This window comes from Spinacia oleracea, chromosome 3 (genome assembly GCF_020520425.1).
Source record: "Spinacia oleracea cultivar Varoflay chromosome 3, BTI_SOV_V1, whole genome shotgun sequence".
In the NCBI taxonomy this organism is placed as follows: domain Eukaryota; kingdom Viridiplantae; phylum Streptophyta; class Magnoliopsida; order Caryophyllales; family Amaranthaceae; genus Spinacia; species Spinacia oleracea.
The window spans coordinates 3009552-3027057 of NC_079489.1; the positions used below are offsets into that span (position 1 = coordinate 3009552).

At 36.4% G+C, this 17506-nt stretch overlaps 2 protein-coding genes and 1 long non-coding RNA gene across 5 annotated transcripts; 2 read left to right on the top strand and 1 right to left on the bottom strand.

Moving 5' to 3' along the window:
- Positions 1-972: 972 nt before the first annotated feature.
- On the bottom strand, positions 973-2303 carry LOC130469269 (uncharacterized). Its single transcript, XR_008929700.1, has 2 exons — positions 1745-2303; positions 973-1432 (listed from the first exon to the last, which is right to left on the bottom strand). It is a non-coding gene; the product is annotated as an uncharacterized lncRNA (long non-coding RNA).
- An 83-nt stretch (positions 2304-2386) lies between these two features.
- LOC110784142 (sec-independent protein translocase protein TATB, chloroplastic) lies at positions 2387-6252 on the top strand. Of its 2 annotated transcripts, none has more exons than XM_021988561.2 (8): positions 2387-2761; positions 2864-2985; positions 3716-3775; positions 3882-4041; positions 4593-4736; positions 5164-5238; positions 5364-5429; positions 5777-6252. In XM_021988561.2, the coding sequence occupies exons 1-8, from the start codon at positions 2521-2523 to the stop codon at positions 5824-5826; spliced, it is 918 nt and encodes a 305-aa protein (XP_021844253.1). In that variant the 5' UTR covers positions 2387-2520; the 3' UTR covers positions 5827-6252. The 2 variants fall into 2 exon arrangements, with proteins under 2 accessions (XP_021844253.1, XP_021844254.1); XM_021988562.2 differs by having other exon boundaries at positions 2392-2761; positions 5173-5238.
- Positions 6253-7828: 1576 nt separating this feature from the next.
- On the top strand, positions 7829-17065 carry LOC110784141 (fanconi-associated nuclease 1 homolog). 2 transcript variants are annotated; one of them, XM_021988559.2, is made up of 14 exons: positions 7829-8242; positions 9316-9842; positions 9932-10036; positions 10676-10940; positions 11035-11097; positions 11726-11800; positions 11901-12019; positions 13144-13226; positions 13315-13402; positions 13497-13637; positions 13716-13942; positions 14448-14721; positions 14817-15050; positions 15685-17065. In XM_021988559.2, the coding sequence occupies exons 1-14, from the start codon at positions 7963-7965 to the stop codon at positions 16126-16128; spliced, it is 2925 nt and encodes a 974-aa protein (XP_021844251.1). In that variant the 5' UTR covers positions 7829-7962; the 3' UTR covers positions 16129-17065. The 2 variants fall into 2 exon arrangements, with proteins under 2 accessions (XP_021844251.1, XP_021844252.1); XM_021988560.2 differs by having other exon boundaries at positions 13156-13226.
- Positions 17066-17506: the final 441 nt, after the last annotated feature.

Consider the following 17506-nt stretch of genomic DNA (forward strand, 5'->3'; position numbering starts at 1 on the left):
CACATCAATGCTACTTATATTTGTCAATTGTTTGACATAAGTATGTATATATCTATACAGTATAGACATTTATATCTATACTAATATTGTAAAACTAAAGGTTTTGTATGTCATGATTTCACGTGTTATCTTTTTGTTTCTAAAGTTAACAAGATTTGTACATTTTTAATACCGTTGCCTTAAGTTAGTTATATTGTACATCTTAGTGTTTAAACCAACTGTCTATGTTGTTTCATATTTTTGTACTCCCTCCATTCTCGAATATTAGTCCATTTTGGAATCTTGTCACTATTCACAATTGAATAGAATTTTCTAATTTATTTCCGGCCAATACGTATCTCTTATTTTGTTCGTCTCAATGTATAGTTTAACAATATCAAAAAAAAATTATATTTATTTACCGTACGTATTTAGAGATATTTACATTTAAATATTGAGTTAAAACGAGTAAAAAAATCAAAAGGGGACTAATATTTAAGAACGGAGGGAGTAAGCTCTTATTTTTGTTGCATAAATGTAAACGGTAAGAGTTTTGTTTGACTAGTTGTTAGATGTTTGTACTAGCTAGTTTGACTAGCTCGTTAAATTAGTTGTTTGTGTAAAGTGTTTGATAAATTAGTTGTTAGTTGTTTAACATGTAAAATGACCATTATAGACAATTATATAAAGTGATGTATGCTGGTGAATGTTGTCCTATAAGATAATAATAAGACAAAATTGTAATTTTATACCAACTTATTCAAACCTCTTATTGAGTTGTGTGGACAAATTTAGCTCATACTCGTATATTGAGTTTATTTTAAAAAAAATAGGGTGCATTCTATTTATTTGATTTTCACTTATTTCTTCTGAACTTTCCTTATCCGAACTTATAACATATCTGAACTTATCAAAACATATTTTAGTTTTAAATTGTGTTTGTTCAACCCTTATAAATGAAGATAAGATGAGGATTTTTTGTGAGTTACCACCTTAAAAAAACAAAATTTGTGTTTTACCACCTTAAAATCTCAAAAATTTAAATTACCACCTAAATTTTTTTTTGTTTTTGTTTTTCACCACCTCTTAACAGATCCGTTAACATTTCCGTCAAGCGGGGGCCATCAATTAAATTTCCCTCCAAACTATTAGCCCTAACTGCGTTCCTAGTTCCTACGTTCTTTCTCTTTACTGCAATTCTACCTAGCCCTAACTGCGTTCCTACGTTCTTCTTCATTACTGCAATTATACCTCATCTTTAATGCTGCTCTCCCTTTCATTCTTTCTCTTTACTGCTCTTCAATTCATCACCACCAATTTCTGTATTTCACCACACAAACGCACAAAAGCCACATATTTGGTGTGAATTATGCAATGTAATGGATAATACGAATCAACAGCCACATTTTTTCTCTTTTGAAGGTGAAAAATTCAATGTAGACATAGCTCGATCCTACAATTGACATCAAATACAGATTTTTATTAGTTTCTAATAATACGAATCAACATCCCCTAACTTCAATTTGTAAATAAATTAAGCATTCAACAAATCCCCAATTTCGATTTCATAAGAACCCTAACTTTTTTGGGAAAAAAAAATTGGGGCCTTATTTGATGGATTGAATCGACAATTCAGCAAACAAAAATACTAAATTCTCATACCAAATCATTCACACACAAATATTGAGTCAATTTATGTCAAAATTATCATCAATGTCAACATGAAAGTACCTACGAAATTTTAACAAACGATCGAAATTCATACCTAATTGTACCTTGATTCTTCTTCTTTCGCCCACCAAATTGCTCGAAAATTAAAAATTAATGAAACCCCTCAATCAATTTCAAGTTTTGTGATGAAAATTTGTGATTTACATGAAGATTGGAAGAAGCAAGAAGGAGCAGCAAGAAGGAGCAGCAAGAACCTTAGGTGGTAATTTAAAATTTTGAGATTTTAAGGTGGTAAAACACAAATTTTGTTTTTTAGGTGGTAAATCACAAAAAATCCTAAGATGAACAAAACATAATCACTATCTTCCAAACCTTAATCAAACACTTTTTATTTTATTTTAACGCAACGCAGGAGATATTTATATTAAGTTAAAACATGAGAGTGCAATCCAAACTTTACAAAAGCTACGGGCAAGACCCCAAAAACTTGCAGCCCGTAGAAAGTAAACACTTTTTAACTTCTTAAAATTGTCAAATAAATTCACCAGAGAAATTTCGTTTTTTTTCTCAAAACTTCTCGTAACCAAATTCCCCAATTGACAATTGTAACACAAGCTAGCCCAAACTGTAGCCCAAACTGGAAGCCCAAATTTCTGATTCTCGGCCCAATCCAGCCCAAACTGTAAGCTGTACAATCCGATTTCCAAAGTCTTTGATCTTTCTCTCTCCTCCTCCTTCCTGTCCCTTCTTTTTACCAAATGTCCAGTACCAAAAATCCATGAAAAACAAATCAAATCAAGTCAAAAGGCTTTTGAGTGAACCACAAATTCCTCAAAACTTTTCAAGAAAAGATTACCCAGAAATCAATCAATGGCTACTTCTACACTTTGTACTGTCTCATTTTGTAGTTCATCATCTTCTGTAAGTAATAAAACAACTATGTATTCTCTCCCATGTTCCTGCTCTTCTTCTTCTTCTACGAATTCATACCTCAAAACCCTCAAATTCCCGCTTTCCTCACGATTTTCTCAACTGGGTTTCTGCAATTTTACTCCCTGGAATGGTCTCAAACACATGGGTGTCTCAATTTCAGCAAAACCTACCAAAATTGGTAAGTTTTTCTCATCTGGGCAGTTGAATTTATGTTGTTTTATGCTATTGTTTATGTAATTATGCTTGTTTTGATCCGAATTTATTGAAATTTGAGTTGTAGGAAGAACAGCAAAATGTAGAGGGAAGGTTGTTTATGCTTCATTGTTTGGTGTTGGAGCTCCTGAAGCTTTGGTGATTGGGGTTGTTGCTTTATTGGTTTTCGGGCCTAAAGGGCTAGCTGAGGTAAATTACTTCCATTTTAGCAATTTGATTTTCTCTTCAATTCTTTTAATTTCATACAGTATGTTGCTTTAACTGTAATTAGGGGTAAATTGGTGTTTGCTGAATTAGCTTATTGAGTTGGAGTTTTGATTGAGAAGTAGAAAACCTTTTGAACATTAGTTATAGTTTGTATATGATGGAGATTAATGAGAGATGATGAATGGGAAGTCTGATGATTCTGTACTAGGGAAATGGGAAACGAACATGACAAACCGAGGAATCGAGGATGGTTCGAAAATGTATTGACAAGATTTAGTTATGAGTTGAAATGAAATAGGGCTAATATTGGTTCATTTAAACGATTCTTGCTCGTTGGCAAACTTTCATGTTATATTAGACCTAAATTGTACCATTTTCATGTTATAATTCACCGACAATTAGAGAATTAGGTAACACTGAAATGGATGCAAGTATACTGGATATAGTGGATATGCTTGTCCTTTTGCACGAAAACCATTTGATGACATAAATGGAAAAACGATGTAAAACATTTTGGGGTATCCTAAAATGGACGAAAATGGATGTATAATTTAGGACAGAAGGATTAAGTGGTAGTGTTATAATGTATAACAAAGTTATTGTAAGTGATCCATGATGATTATATATGGTTCTATACTTCTACTTGCTTGCAAATACTATTCATTTTGGATTTTCTCTTATATAAACTAACAATATATCTTGGTGAATGCAGGTTGCTCGAAATTTGGGTAAAACATTGCGTGCTTTTCAGCCTACCATTAGAGAGCTTCAGGTCCTTTTGAGTTAATTATTTTAGAGTTTTTGAGTTAATTATTTTAGAGTTTTTGGCCGTCTTCTGATTAGTGATCTGGATTCATCTATATAATCTCTCAATGTAGGATGTTTCTAGGGAATTCAAAAGCACCTTGGAGCGGGAAATTGGTCTTGATGATGATCCAAGGCAAATAAAAAGGACACCGCCAAACCCAGATAATTTCACCTCAAATTCACCAATTCCCAGCTCAGAGGAGTCTCAAACTGCGCCTGTGGCTGATCCAAGTTAGTAAACTCGCTCATTTTGTGAAACTTTTAGATATTATTGATCATCCTCTAAAATAATTTAGCTCTTGCTTCTTAGCTCTTGGTTTGAACACTCGATTAAAATTTGGTAGACACCAAACAGACCTTTGAAGTATGAACACAAGAAATAATGTAACTTTGTTCCCGGACCATGTATAAGGCTGCTTTGTGAACTGAGAAGTCTTAGTTTAGTAGATAAACGCGTTTCGCATTATGTCCAGAGCAATAAAGTCATGGTCAAAAGTCTTGTTGCTCGAACAGAACTGTAAACTTTTCATCTGTTTGCCTTTCTAGAATTGCTAAGTATACACTCCCAAATTCCAATTCCTGTTGCATGAGTGCTGATTGAGGAAATGCAACAAATATTGAATCAAGAAATACGGACCATGCTTTTGCATTCACCACCCCCTTGGAAAGAAATATCTGTATTTGATATGAATGACAATTGTTCATATCATTTGTAAAATGATTTTATAGTTAGTGAAGCTTCATCGTTTGTTGGCTTCCAATGCCGCCCTCTATTTCTGCAGATGGTTCTGTGTCAAACAAAGCATATTCTAGTGAGGATTACTTAAAGATCACAGAGGAACAGCTAAAAGCACAGCAAGAACTCATGTCCTCTTCACCAGAAAGCCCGGTTCAATCCGAGGTTCAACCTGAGAGTCAACCACAAGGTTTGTACTTCCCAACTTACTCTCAATCATTCCTTACAAATAAAAAACTTAACTCTTAGGCTACGTTTAACGTTTTCAGGGAAAACGATTTTTCCCTTTTCAATCATTTTACGTTGTTCGGTCTGACAAGGGATGGAAAACAATTTTCCATAACTCCCTCAAAGGTGGGAAAACTTTTTCCATTTGAAAGGGAGGGAAATCACTTTTCCACCTTTCCTCCTTACCTCCCTCTCCCTTCTTTCCCTCAATCTTCACCATCTTCTCCCCATTTTTTTTAACGAACCAAACAAAGGAAAACTAGTTTGGAATTGTGTTTTTCATTGGAAAATGTTTTCCATGCCAAACATAGCCTTAATCATTAATATCTCCCAACTTCCCGAACAGAAAAGAAAGAAGGATTGCTAACGGATTGTTAATTGAATATTAGCATCTGCAGCTTTACAGCAAGATGTCACGTCCTCTCCTCCAGAAGGCCAGATAGAACCCGAGAGTCAGAATAAAGGTACGTGCTTTCAAACATACTCTCAAAACAGCAGCAATCATCCTTTTGCACTGATTTTTGTTTGATACGAAGTAAAACATTAGAGGGGAAAACCACTGATGCTTTGTTGATAACATCTCCTGCAGTCATACAGCAGGAAGTTGTGTCATCTCCACAAGAAAACACGATTGAACCTGAGAGTCAACCTCGAGGTTTGTATACTCAAAAATCAAAATTTAAATTTTCTTTCCCACCAACTAAAGATGACTGTGGGTCGGGCCAGGCTTCAAGTCGAGACCACAGGCCATGGACCGGCACAAGCCCACTTTGCATCGTGTCGGGCCGGGTCGGAAGTTTCAAAACATGGCCCCGGCCCACGAACCATCGTGTCTAAGCCTAATTTTACTAAATTTCGCGTGCTTTGTCGAGTCGGGATTCGACCCGCCCTGGCCCACATCCATCTTTACCACCAAGGCACCAATCCCTTCCAATAAAAATACAAGATATTTTTTTTTAGTATGATGACGGTTTTTTGATTGAATTTTATCTGTTATTCAAGAAACGGCAGCTGCAACGCCCTCAGTCCAGAAAACTGAGAGTGAATCCTGAGCAAATTCCTCGGTGTTGCTTTATCCTACGATATGGATAGAGATTATCAAGCTGACTAATATGGCAGTTGGAGCAACCTCTAGTTACTGGTTGCTTGTACACCGGGATAACAGTTAATCTACGTAGTGGCAGATGCCGAGCATTCGTTATAAGAGGAGCTATTCACGTTTCAACCAAAATTTTGATCTTTCTCGAGCTTTGTAAAATCGAAGATGCTCTCATTTTGCCGCATCATTTAGTGTTTAGATACTTTGAATTTATTTTAGTGACAAACCATTGATCTTGTAAATGTTTGTTGAACTGTTATATACTTGTATTAGAATGACATTCTTTGTGCTGGAAATTGAGCCATGTAATGAAGAGAAGAAAGCTGGTTTGTTCACAGGTTTCTATTTTTAGATACTAGAGAATGTGAAGGTTTGGATATTTTTCTACTTATGAAGTTACTTTTCATGGTTAGTCTTGAGATAATTGTAATGAGTGAATTTAGAGGCTTTGACATTTTTAAAGTGGGAGAGCTTTACCTCAAATAGTTCACGAGCAGAATCGGCTCTTTAACACCCCTATCTCTATGCATGAGTGCATGTCGAGAACATTTGTGGGTTGTACTTGTAAACACAAATTTCGGAGTCTGCAAAATAAGAGAGTCAAAATATGTGACAAAATATAACTTTATTGATTTTTGAAGTTTCTGGGTACAATCTCTAATATTTTCTCCTCTGATTCGATCTCCACTTTGTATTTGACTTGGTTCACGGACTGGATTGATTTGTACTTGAATGAGGGCCTTCGGGCTTGATCTCGTTCAAAAATATTGATGTAGAAATAGAACGGCATGTCAGTTTTGTATGCTTGTTGTTCTTCTTCCACCGGGATTATTTGATGTTGATTTGATGTTGCTCACGAACTGGCTTGATCTTCTTGAATAAGGGTCTCCGGGCTTGATCTCGTCCAAGGTTGATCTTCTAGAATGGAACGGCACGTCTATTTGAATGCTTGGTGTTCTTCTTCTAGGGAAAGAGTTGTGACTTGACTGTCAGGGAGAGATTTGAGAGTTTTAGGTTTTGCCGTCTGTTTCTCCTCCCCCCAAAATGAGATGGAAATCTTATATTTATAGAGTGCAAAAGGTTTTTAGGGTTTTTGTGTGTTTTGGGCTTCTTGAATCGGACTTAATAGTCATGACCCGTTTATAACAGTTTAACCTATTTTATTAGGTTTAAGCATGCATTAATAATATCCGGGTTTTATTAAAATAAGTAAAATGGGCTAAATTAATATGAGAACCCAAATCAATTAATTTAATAAACCGTCAAATGATTTTAGAGTCAATACTTTGACTTTTGACCCAAATAATATCCAACGTGGCACGTAGACAAATTTCACGTGCCTATAGTACTTACTGGTAAACATTCACGACTTGCACAAATTTCAATAATCTCGAGATGGTTTTGAGTTTTTGAGTACCAAGTAACCATCGGGCATCGGCTTAGATTGTCTCAACTCTCAAGACACATTTTTCGTAATAGTAAATAATAAATTATTCTGCTCTCGGTTATAATTACTCTGCAAGTATAAAACCTTGCTCGAAGAGTCAAATGTAGGATTAAATATCCCTCTATTCCTATCTTCTTTTTTTTTTTGATGAGATCCTTTACCGTTAACAACCAATAAATGCGAATTATCGTCTCCTCAAAAAAAAAAAATTATAGTAACGTAGCCAAAACCATCCCATTCAAGTTCTATGGTTTAGGCATTGTTGGTTATAACTTTTAAGAGTGTGAGTAAAGATGGTTGTGGGTCGTGTCTTGTGTTGAGCCCGCGTGTCTTGGGCATAAATAAGCCTAGTTACGCCAAGCCCACTAGTATAAGGCCAGAACATGGACCATCCATGCCCCACGACTTCGTGCCATTGTCATGCCGTGCCTTTTCGGGCGAATTTTTTTTTTTTTTTTTTGGTTGGGGTCATTATTGGAATGATTGGAACGAGGGGCAAAATCCCCTAAAAAATGGCGGGAGGAGGGTAAAGGTCCAAAGAAATGAAGCGCCTTCAACAATTTTATCCAATTTCAAAATTAGGGCAACATCGCTTAAACCCTAGTTTGCGCAAACAATTCCCCCAAATTTCTGGGGAACAAAATGCTAAAAGGAAGAGAAAGTCTGAGAAGAATCATCGGAAAACGTAGGAGAGTTCTCCCTAACCTCCCTCGCATCCTCTCATCTTCTCCCACTTCATCGTCCAACTCTCTGAAAAATGGAAATGACAAGTTAATAATTCATGATTCTGCAATTACGAATGCGGATTCAAATTCAATCGACGTTGTTTCGGAAGCTGTTGATACTTCGAATGATTTCGTTACTTGTCCCGTTTGTAGCAGTCAGATTCGTGGCGATGATCGCACCGTTAATTCACATCTTGGTGAGCCTAATTTCACTTCCAATTTTTTGTTTGGAATTAGCTTATTTTATTGAACTTTGAATTGTATGATTTGTATTTAGGTCGATAAGATATATTGTTTCTGGGATTTTTACAAGTTTATGTCTTTTAGGCTAGTGGACAAGTTTACTGTAAATATTAATTGGTATTGTCAAGTTTGAATTTGATGAAACATAGTTACATTTGAGCTGCTGAATACTGTGAACAGATTGATATGTTTACTAGTTTTAATTGGCATGGATGAAGATACAGACTTTTGTTGAGGCGACTGGGTTCATTTAAACAACTAATTAGTGTAAGGTTTTTGAGGGTTGGTTTTCACTTTCATGATTTATGAATCCGAAAGGTTGTGATTACAAGTGGAAAACAAGCTATTGAGCTTGTTCTTTCGTTTGGATTTGGAAATTACTAGTCAAAACCAAGACAAATACAGAATTACAGAGTAAATAGGTATACTTGGTATCACTGCTGCTTGATTTGCTAGTATAAGATTGGGTGCGGGTTCACAATTCACTACCTAATTTGCTAAATTAGACCAAATATGTACCATTTTCATGTTATAATTAGCCTTTTTGGTTAGCAGTTCGTGGGGTGATTAGAGAATCAGGTAACACTGCTTGGTATAATCAGCTCACCTACGTTTCCGCTACTATAAATTGTCTACACTTGCAAATTTTCCGTATTACTCATTTATTCAGCGTCTTTCTCACTTGTTCTGTTTCTATGAGAAGGACTAATGTCAAATCTTGTTCTATTTATGTGCTATTCATTGAAATAGTATAGTATATTCACACCACCCACTGGTAAGGAAATAATGGTGTCAACTGTCAAGTCATCTGCGCTAGGCTGCTAGCGAATGTGTTGGTACTTAGAGAGGATAGATTTGTGTTGAGCAATCAGCTATGAGTTAATTTTGTTATTTGGTGTGGTTTTTTCTCAATTTTTTTCATTAAATATCATGTGTCTTCTGAATAGATTTGAAGTTTCCTAGTCCTTCATTTGATATAAACTTGTTTGTAATGCCATCCATATTGATGTTGAAATGATTGCTTCAGATTTCTGTCTTGTCAAAGGCACTAAAAGAAAGCTTAGTCAACGCACTCTTCTTCAGTTCAGCTTTTCCTCAAAACTCAAAAGTAGTAAGTGTGCCAATGAGGGAGTTCACGCAGAAACTAGTGTGATTCAGGATTGTGATCCGACGAAGGATGATCTTCCTCAGTTGACCAGCATTAGCACTGATGAAGTAACTTGTGCCAAAAGTCAAGGTGAAATGACGAGACCTCAAGATGGAACCTCATCGGAATCATCATTGGCTTTAGAATCTGTCACAGAACATGCAGAGAGTTCAGAGAAGAATATTGGTGTTGATAATAACGATGAGATTGTTTATTCTTATTCTGTGCCCCTTGAATCTGGAGCACCAAACTTTGATGTGGAAGGAATTCTTACCGAGTTATCTGAGATGGCTCTTGAGACGTACATTGTGGGTCGTAAGTATGTAGATACAGCAGAAGTTGTTTCTGGAGCTTGCATTTGTTTTCTTAGAGACCCTACAAACATTAAAGATCAGAATGCCATCAAGGTTTTTACCTGCTATTTATGTTTTCTTCCTTGTTAACCTTGTTTTGTTGCTAATCTTAGTATAGACAATGTTTGGTCCGCTGAGGCCAGGTTGTTTCTCCAGATTCTGACAGTGGAAGAGTCCTAGGTTTTCTTCCTCGGGAATTGGCTCAGCATTTGTCACCTTTGATTGACAAGTATCAGCTCAATTTCAAGGTAGATTGTTATAGTTTATCTAATGTCTTGTTCTTTAGTTACTTTTGTTTTTCTTCCCCCTCTCCCCCTCTACTGGTACAATAAATCATCTTCTTTGCTTATACCATGAGTGGAATATTTTACCTGCTAAGTTGGCTATTTGTTTACTTTTGATTTTTTTGCTGCCATTGTAATAACTTTTTCCTTGTCTTACTAATATTATTTTCACAAGCAAGTTTTGCAACTACTAGCTCAACATGTTTCCTCATTTGAAGATTGTTCGCCATTTCCGGTCTTGTTTACAATGGGCATGTTTTGGCTTAGACAAGGATGTCGTTCTTTCTCACAGAAATCCAATTTTTTTTCTGTTACTAATCTTGCTCAAATACACAATGCATCAATGAACATCCTGTAATCTGATTGTACTTAGTAAAATAAGAATGGTGGAAATTTTGCAAACAAAGACATTCCTAGGTGGTTTTCTGCTAAAGCTTAAAGAAAAGGAAAGTGATAGCTTTGTGCAAACACTTTTTAGAGGGTTGTTATTTGCAAGAAATGCCTTTCAAAATTCAAGTTCTTTCTAGCTCCATTGCTGTCACTTGTTCTTTGCTCCATATTAGCTACTATGTTTGTCGTATCTTATGAGGAATTATACCACAGGGAGTTATCACTTCAGTCCCGAAGAATTCCCTGGATATTGTGCCCGTCGAGATAATGTGCCTTAATGCAGCATCTTGTAATGACGTGGAAAAAGATGACGTGCCTATGTTAAAGTCTTTGTGTGTAAATATTTTTCGTTTGATGAAGTCCGGTAAGATATGTCCATCAACCCCCATAAAGTACCAGGAGAATTTCCGGCTCATGATGGAAGGAGCTTTAAAGGGCAACCTTTGTCTTTTCACAGATGCTGAGAAGTTATTCTTAGGTAGGCTACCCCCTTAGGCTCTCAGCTCAACTTCCAACATTAATGGCATATACTTATCACTGGATTGTTTTGAATAATGGTTCATTGTTAGCAGATTCTTTCAGCTCGATGTCAGATGACAGCCAAAGACTCTTTGTACGGCTCTACACAAGAAAAGGTTCTCCATCCATGTTCTTGTCTTTTCAAGTTCTCGTTTTTCAGTGGTGGAAACGGTTTTTATTCTGTTTGTAGACCTTCATCCGGACTTGTGGAGAATTCTCAACTTCTTTTTGCATCTGTTCTCTCCCTTTTCATTTGTCTTGAGACTAGTGACATTGCATATGTCATGGTTAGTGCAGTTCTTCACCTGCATACATGATTGACCTTTGGATAATACGGAAGTTGCCTTTGAAACCAATGTGGCTTAGTGGCTATACCTACATCCTTAAAAACATACTTCTAATGAAACAAATAAATAGGTTGACAATTTCTTTGCTGTGACCTAGTGGTGTTGTAGTACAGTACTAATACATCTTATTTTAGCAATGAGCTATTTATATATATTATCTGGTGTGCTTTGTTATGGTTATCGGTGGTGCATTGGAGATACCAGCACTGAATTTTCTGAAAGGGGTTGCAAAATGTATCTTTCGCATCATTCCCTTGGCTTATATAGTTATATTCTAATTCTCAAGGAACAAACTTCATTGACATTGAGAGATGCATGTGTGATGCGTAATTGGATGTCACTCAAAAAGCTAAAATTTCTATTTGAAATTTCTAAGTTAAATGTATTTTTCTTTCAGGACCTTGGTTTCGCATATCTAGTTTTTCTTATCCAGAAATACTGGATTACCAACAAGCAGTTAATGAGCTATCAGGTAAATATATCCGTGTCAGCCTGTGTTTGTGGGACGTAAAATTTTGGATATCAAGGTCAGTAATTGAATGATGGATCTGTTGAACGATATTGTCCAACAGAAGCATCTTATGCTTGTTCTTTTGGCCATAAGAGTGAAGTTAATGACAATGATATGGAAGAACTCCTGAATGTTCTTACAGTGAATGAGCTGAGTGAGATCTTGAAAATACTCAAGAAGGTGCGCATTAGCTTTTCCTTTTAATTATTCAAAATATTACGTAAATGTTTGTTTTGTTTCCTGATGATGAAGTATTAGTTTCTCTCCTTTTTCTTGCTTATTCCCGTTAGGCTTTATTTTTTCCGCCAAGAGTTTCTATTGGACAGGACTATCAGTGAGTGATATTTGATAGTAATTGTTAACAGTCAGGGTGTTATTAACTTAATTATACAAGTGTCCATTGACCCATTCTGTTTTAGTTGTTTATTTTCATATCTGTCCGATGAGTTGTGTTGTTATGTTTATGGCAAAGCTGTGTACTACATAGATGTTAATAATCTCCTCTGGTATAGAGGCAAGGTGCAACATTGGAGCATGATGGATGGATCCTCCTAAAGTTTTGGATGATTTCCTGATGAATGCTCCTAAAGTTAGTTGACTTCTGATGACTGCATAGTAAAAGATATGCTGTGTGGACAGATACGGGCCAAACATTCACATACTCTGTTTAATAGTTGTTGCAGACTGATGGTGTGCAATTTTCACCCTGCCCAAACACTGTATTTGAGATACTTAGGTGCAAAATCATGTGAACTTATCTGTCAAATTGTTCTAGACTCTTTTGGTTGACCTAGATCTAAAATCACATTCCCTTAATGTATGTAGGATTTTGAAGGAAAAATGTCAACTTATATCATGATTTGCATGACTCTCTCCACCCTTGTGGACTATAGTAGTTGGTTGTCGAACATTTTGTGCTACTATTATTAAGCTAGGTTTTGCCTCGAGAGAAAACGAAAGAAAAGAAAGTAATGATTGGTTGGTAGTGCAGAGAGAACCTTACTCTGAGTTTATTTCTTTAATTTTAACTTGAAGGTGGAAATCCTGACAAAGAATCCTTTGGAATTCAGCTTAAGCCTTAAACTTGATAACTAAACCAATTCCTTAATAGCTTCATATCATTAAGATCTCAAAATATTTATTTGAATTGTGATGGCTCTATTTCTATTTCCTTCCCCTGGCCAAAGAAAATAGTGATGCGTATAGAAAGTAGGAAGAGGGGAAGGAAAAAGCGTAGGGATTACGGTATTTCTAGTAGTTGTAAACATTATGATGTTTGTGATGTATTTTAATTGGGGATTCAGGTCATTCTTCAGGATTCCAAAATTGTCTTGAGGAAGAAGGAACTCATTGCATTACTTTATTCTTCATATAAAGATGGACTCTGGTACGATGATGAATTTTCTGTTGTGAAGGAATATTTTGTTTGCCGATTATATGTATGCTTTAAGAGTTTCTCTCTGGTACTTATGCAGTCCTCTCCTGCCAAGTCTAATTGCTGACAGAACAGCAACATGTGTTCGAATTTCACCATTTGCTGAATCTCTCCTATGGCGTGTTCAGGTGATGCCCAAAACGTGCAAATAGCTGACATTTTTTTGTTTTACCTTCTTTTTGTTTTACCATTTATCCTCAACATTGCAGTTTCTTTATGCAGAGATTATTCTTCCTGGATGGAGAGCAGGATTTGTCTTCTTTCCTTCTAGTCGACTTACAAATACTGAAGTATCCAGAGTACAAATGTACGATTTCCTGTCCAGTATTCTGTTCCAGAAACGACTTGCTTGCTTATGAAGAGGTTAGGTCTAGTCTATGCCAAATTACCAATAAATAATGTACCTAAGTTTCTTTTTCAACTAGTGTTTTGTTAGTGCAGGCAATTGAAGTCGCGCAAGTCATGGACCAATCCCTCGACGAAGGCAACTCAAAATTGGTGCTACAATGTATAGAGATAGCGGAATATCAATTGTCAAGCTATTTTAAAATGAAAAATCAAGCATTGCCTTTGGAGTCAGAGGCTCCATTTCTTCAGCGCTTTTCAGCTGCTTGGGTCAACTCTAAAGTAGTTTTGCTTGGTGTTTCCTTCCATGAACAAGAACGTAGGTATGTGTACTTCGATTTTCAGTTGTTTTCTGTGGTTAATTTTTTTATTCGATATTCATACAGCTGATTTCAATTTGTTGGTGATATTTATGTGAAATGTTGAAAGGCGAAGATTAGAATACTACCATTCATGAACTTAATTCCAGATTTGTTTTTTTCCTATATTTTTACTCTTACTCTTTTGGTTATATGCAAGTAGACCTGTCAAAATTCAACCCGAATCGAAAACCGACCCGAACCCGAAAGGCTTTTGTCTTGAACAAGCATTTGTAAACCCGAATCCGAATTAACCCGAGCCCAAAAGTATTTTTTATAACCCGACCCGACCCACCAGTTTGACAGGTCTATATGCAAGTCCTTGCCTTTTTCTTTTGTATAGTGGTAAAAATCATACCTGTATGTCTAATGTGACTTAGCAATGTAAACTGGGGTTCAGTTGATTTGTGTGGTGCTTTTAGATCACAGTTGACTTGTGGTTTGTAGCTGAAATGCACTTTATATATAGGTACCAGGATGCCATCAAATTATTGAAGCTGTTGCTGAACTGTTATACTTCTGATGGAAGAAGAGGATACTGGACATTAAGATTGTCAATCGATTTAGAACACACGGGCTGTATTGAAGAGAGTCTCTCAGTTGCAGAAGACGGGGTACTAGACCCATGGGTTCGTGCTGGTTCAAGAATGGCATTGCAGAGGCGGGTCATACGCTTGGGAAAGCCACCAAGGCGGTGGAAGGCCCCTAGTTATGCCGCTTCTGTCAAAAGAAAAATCACAGAGGTAATGATGTAGAAATTTTAACAGATGTTCTTCTAGAAGCTTCTCAAAAATCAAAACTTAGCAGTTGAACTAAAAGCATTATTTATACTACATAGGTTCAAATCCATGGGAGACCGTTAAACGGTAAAGTAGGAACGAAGAGCAGATTTTATGGCGAAGACGGTGAACAATGTGGAGTAGAAGAGCTTGCTTTACAGTTTTATGCAGGGGAAGGGGGTGGCTGGCAGGGTGTCCATGCAGAGAGTGGCATTTGGCTGACTATTTATGGTCTTCTTATGTGGGATGTAATATTTTCAGATGTACCAAATACCTTCCGTACTAAATTTCAGGTATTATTGCGCATTTTCACATACTCTTGTTTTAATTTGTACCGGAAAGCAGGATTGAAGCCATATTGAGAGTTAGAAGGGTTAAAATTCATATTGAAGCATTTGAAAATACTCCCTCCGTTCCCTTTTGTTCATCCCGTTTGGAATCGGGGAGGAATTAAGAAAAAATAGAATCTTCTAGTGATTGGGTCTAAGAGAAGTGATTAAAGTATGAAGATTCTACTTTATGGGATATAGGAAAGAGTGATAAATGAATAAAGAAAGAAAGAAAGTGGCGATTTTTGATTAAAAGAATCATAAAATAAGGCGAATGAATGAATTGTGGAGTGTGAATGAATTAAAATAAGGTGGATGAGGAAATCAATGGGAATAATTGGGTAGGCGAATGGAATAAAGGTAGGATATGTAGTAAATTAAATTGTAGAAAGAGGGTATTTTGAGGGGAAAATTTGCCAAAAAAGGAAAGGGTTCACAATGAGAAGAACAAAAAGGAACGCCAATTCGGGAAACGGGAAGAACTTTTAGGAACAGAAGGAGTACATCTTAATTTGTAATGAATTTGACAATGTCCCCGCAGTTATTTTTGTATATACTTGTATATTTACAACATTTTTTTCGTTGTACTTGCCTGCAGAACTCCCCTTTAGATATGGACAGTGATTCTTTCTACGACACCAGAAAAACCATTATCGAACCTCAATTACAGAACATCCATGAAGGTATGGCCGAAGCTATCCTCATAATGTCATGGGAGTTACATCAAGGAACTCTTTGCAGGGGTGTCAACTGGGAAAGGAACTCACTTTCTGAGCTTCGTGCCGCTGTTACATGCATTGGTGGGCCCTGCTTGGCAAATCTTTGCCGGCTTCTGGCTCAGGATTACCGGAGTTGGACCAGTGGAATGCCTGATCTTCTCTTATGGCGCTTTAACGGAGACTACAAGGGTGAAGCGAAACTTGTTGAAGTTAAAGGCCCTAAAGATAGACTCTCTGAACAGCAACGAGCATGGTTGCTTATATTGATGGATTGTGGTTTTACTGCAGAAGTCTGCAAAGTGAACCCTCCACTCCAGCAGTAATGTGAAGTAGGGGTGAGCGGGACCCGGTACCCGGTCAAAAATTAAGGAACCGGAACGGGTCATAACCGGAACCGGAACGGGTCGCGCCGGTACTGCAGAAGTCTGCAAAGTGAACCCTACACTCCAGCAGTGACTTGAAGTTGCTAATACAGCTGACTTGAATTCAGATGAATGGTGTGCCTCTTTTGTTCCTGTTGCCCTGTTGTATTTCTGGGTCTCTGTAGGTAAACAGTGGCGGATACGGATACAGATACAGAGGGTTTAAGTGGGGTCACGTGATCCTACTTGCCAAAAGAATTTACCTAATTTTAGTTAATTTTTCATTGGGTTTTTTTTAAAAAAAAATACTTCACATAATTTCAGTTATTTTTTTTTATTGATTTTTAAGTAGTGACCCCACTACCTATACTTTCTGGATTCGCCATTGTAGGTAAACCGATATTTGAAGGTTTACAGAAGTTGGCTCTTATTCAGAAGCTGATTAGAGAAGATTAAAGCTACGGTTGTTGAGAACATTGTTTCTGCATCAGTTTGGAGTTGGGGAAAGGAAATGGAGCTTGCATATACAGTATGGACTATGGAGTAATTTAAAAGTGGCAACTGTAATATGATCACCACAAATACACAAATTCACAAGCCTTTAAACAATGCTATGTTGACCTGTTATACTCTGTAATTTTTTTTGATTGAGAACGAGAATGAAACATTAAGAGGCTCTCTGCTGTAGGGTGACGTGTGATCTTTTCATACTATGTATGAGATTCAAGTAAATTTTTTTGAAGTACTCAAAATCTCAAATAGGTTGAGGGGATGAGGGCCTCGTTGTTGAAACTTGAAAGTGTGTGACCAGGGATCAAACCGTGTGAAATGCCAAATCTAGGGATTCAAATTTTAAACTCCATTGTCTTTCTCCGAATAAATTTTGTTCTGGGTTTAATTTTACTCTTGCTCCGTATTATTTTTGTTCACCTCTTATATCTAGTTTTGTTTTAAAGTACTTTTTAAAATGAACATAATGATGAAAATATTGCATACTTATAAGATTTGTCGTTGAAATATAAACGATTTTACAAGAGATACGTCGTAAAAGTAAATAATTAATTATTAAAGTAATTACAAACTTATAATTAAAACAACCATAGCCTCACTACAGTCACGTGCTATTTGATGGGACCTATATACAGTCAACATTATATTTTTGGAATACATCAACAACCTTGTAATATACCTGTCAACGACTAACAATATACAATAAACATCCATTAATATGTATCAACAACTATAAAAATACAGTCAATCACTTATAATGAACAATATTGAATTTTAGTACTACATAATCACTCATAGAATATGCAGTCAACGACTAATACTAAACAAC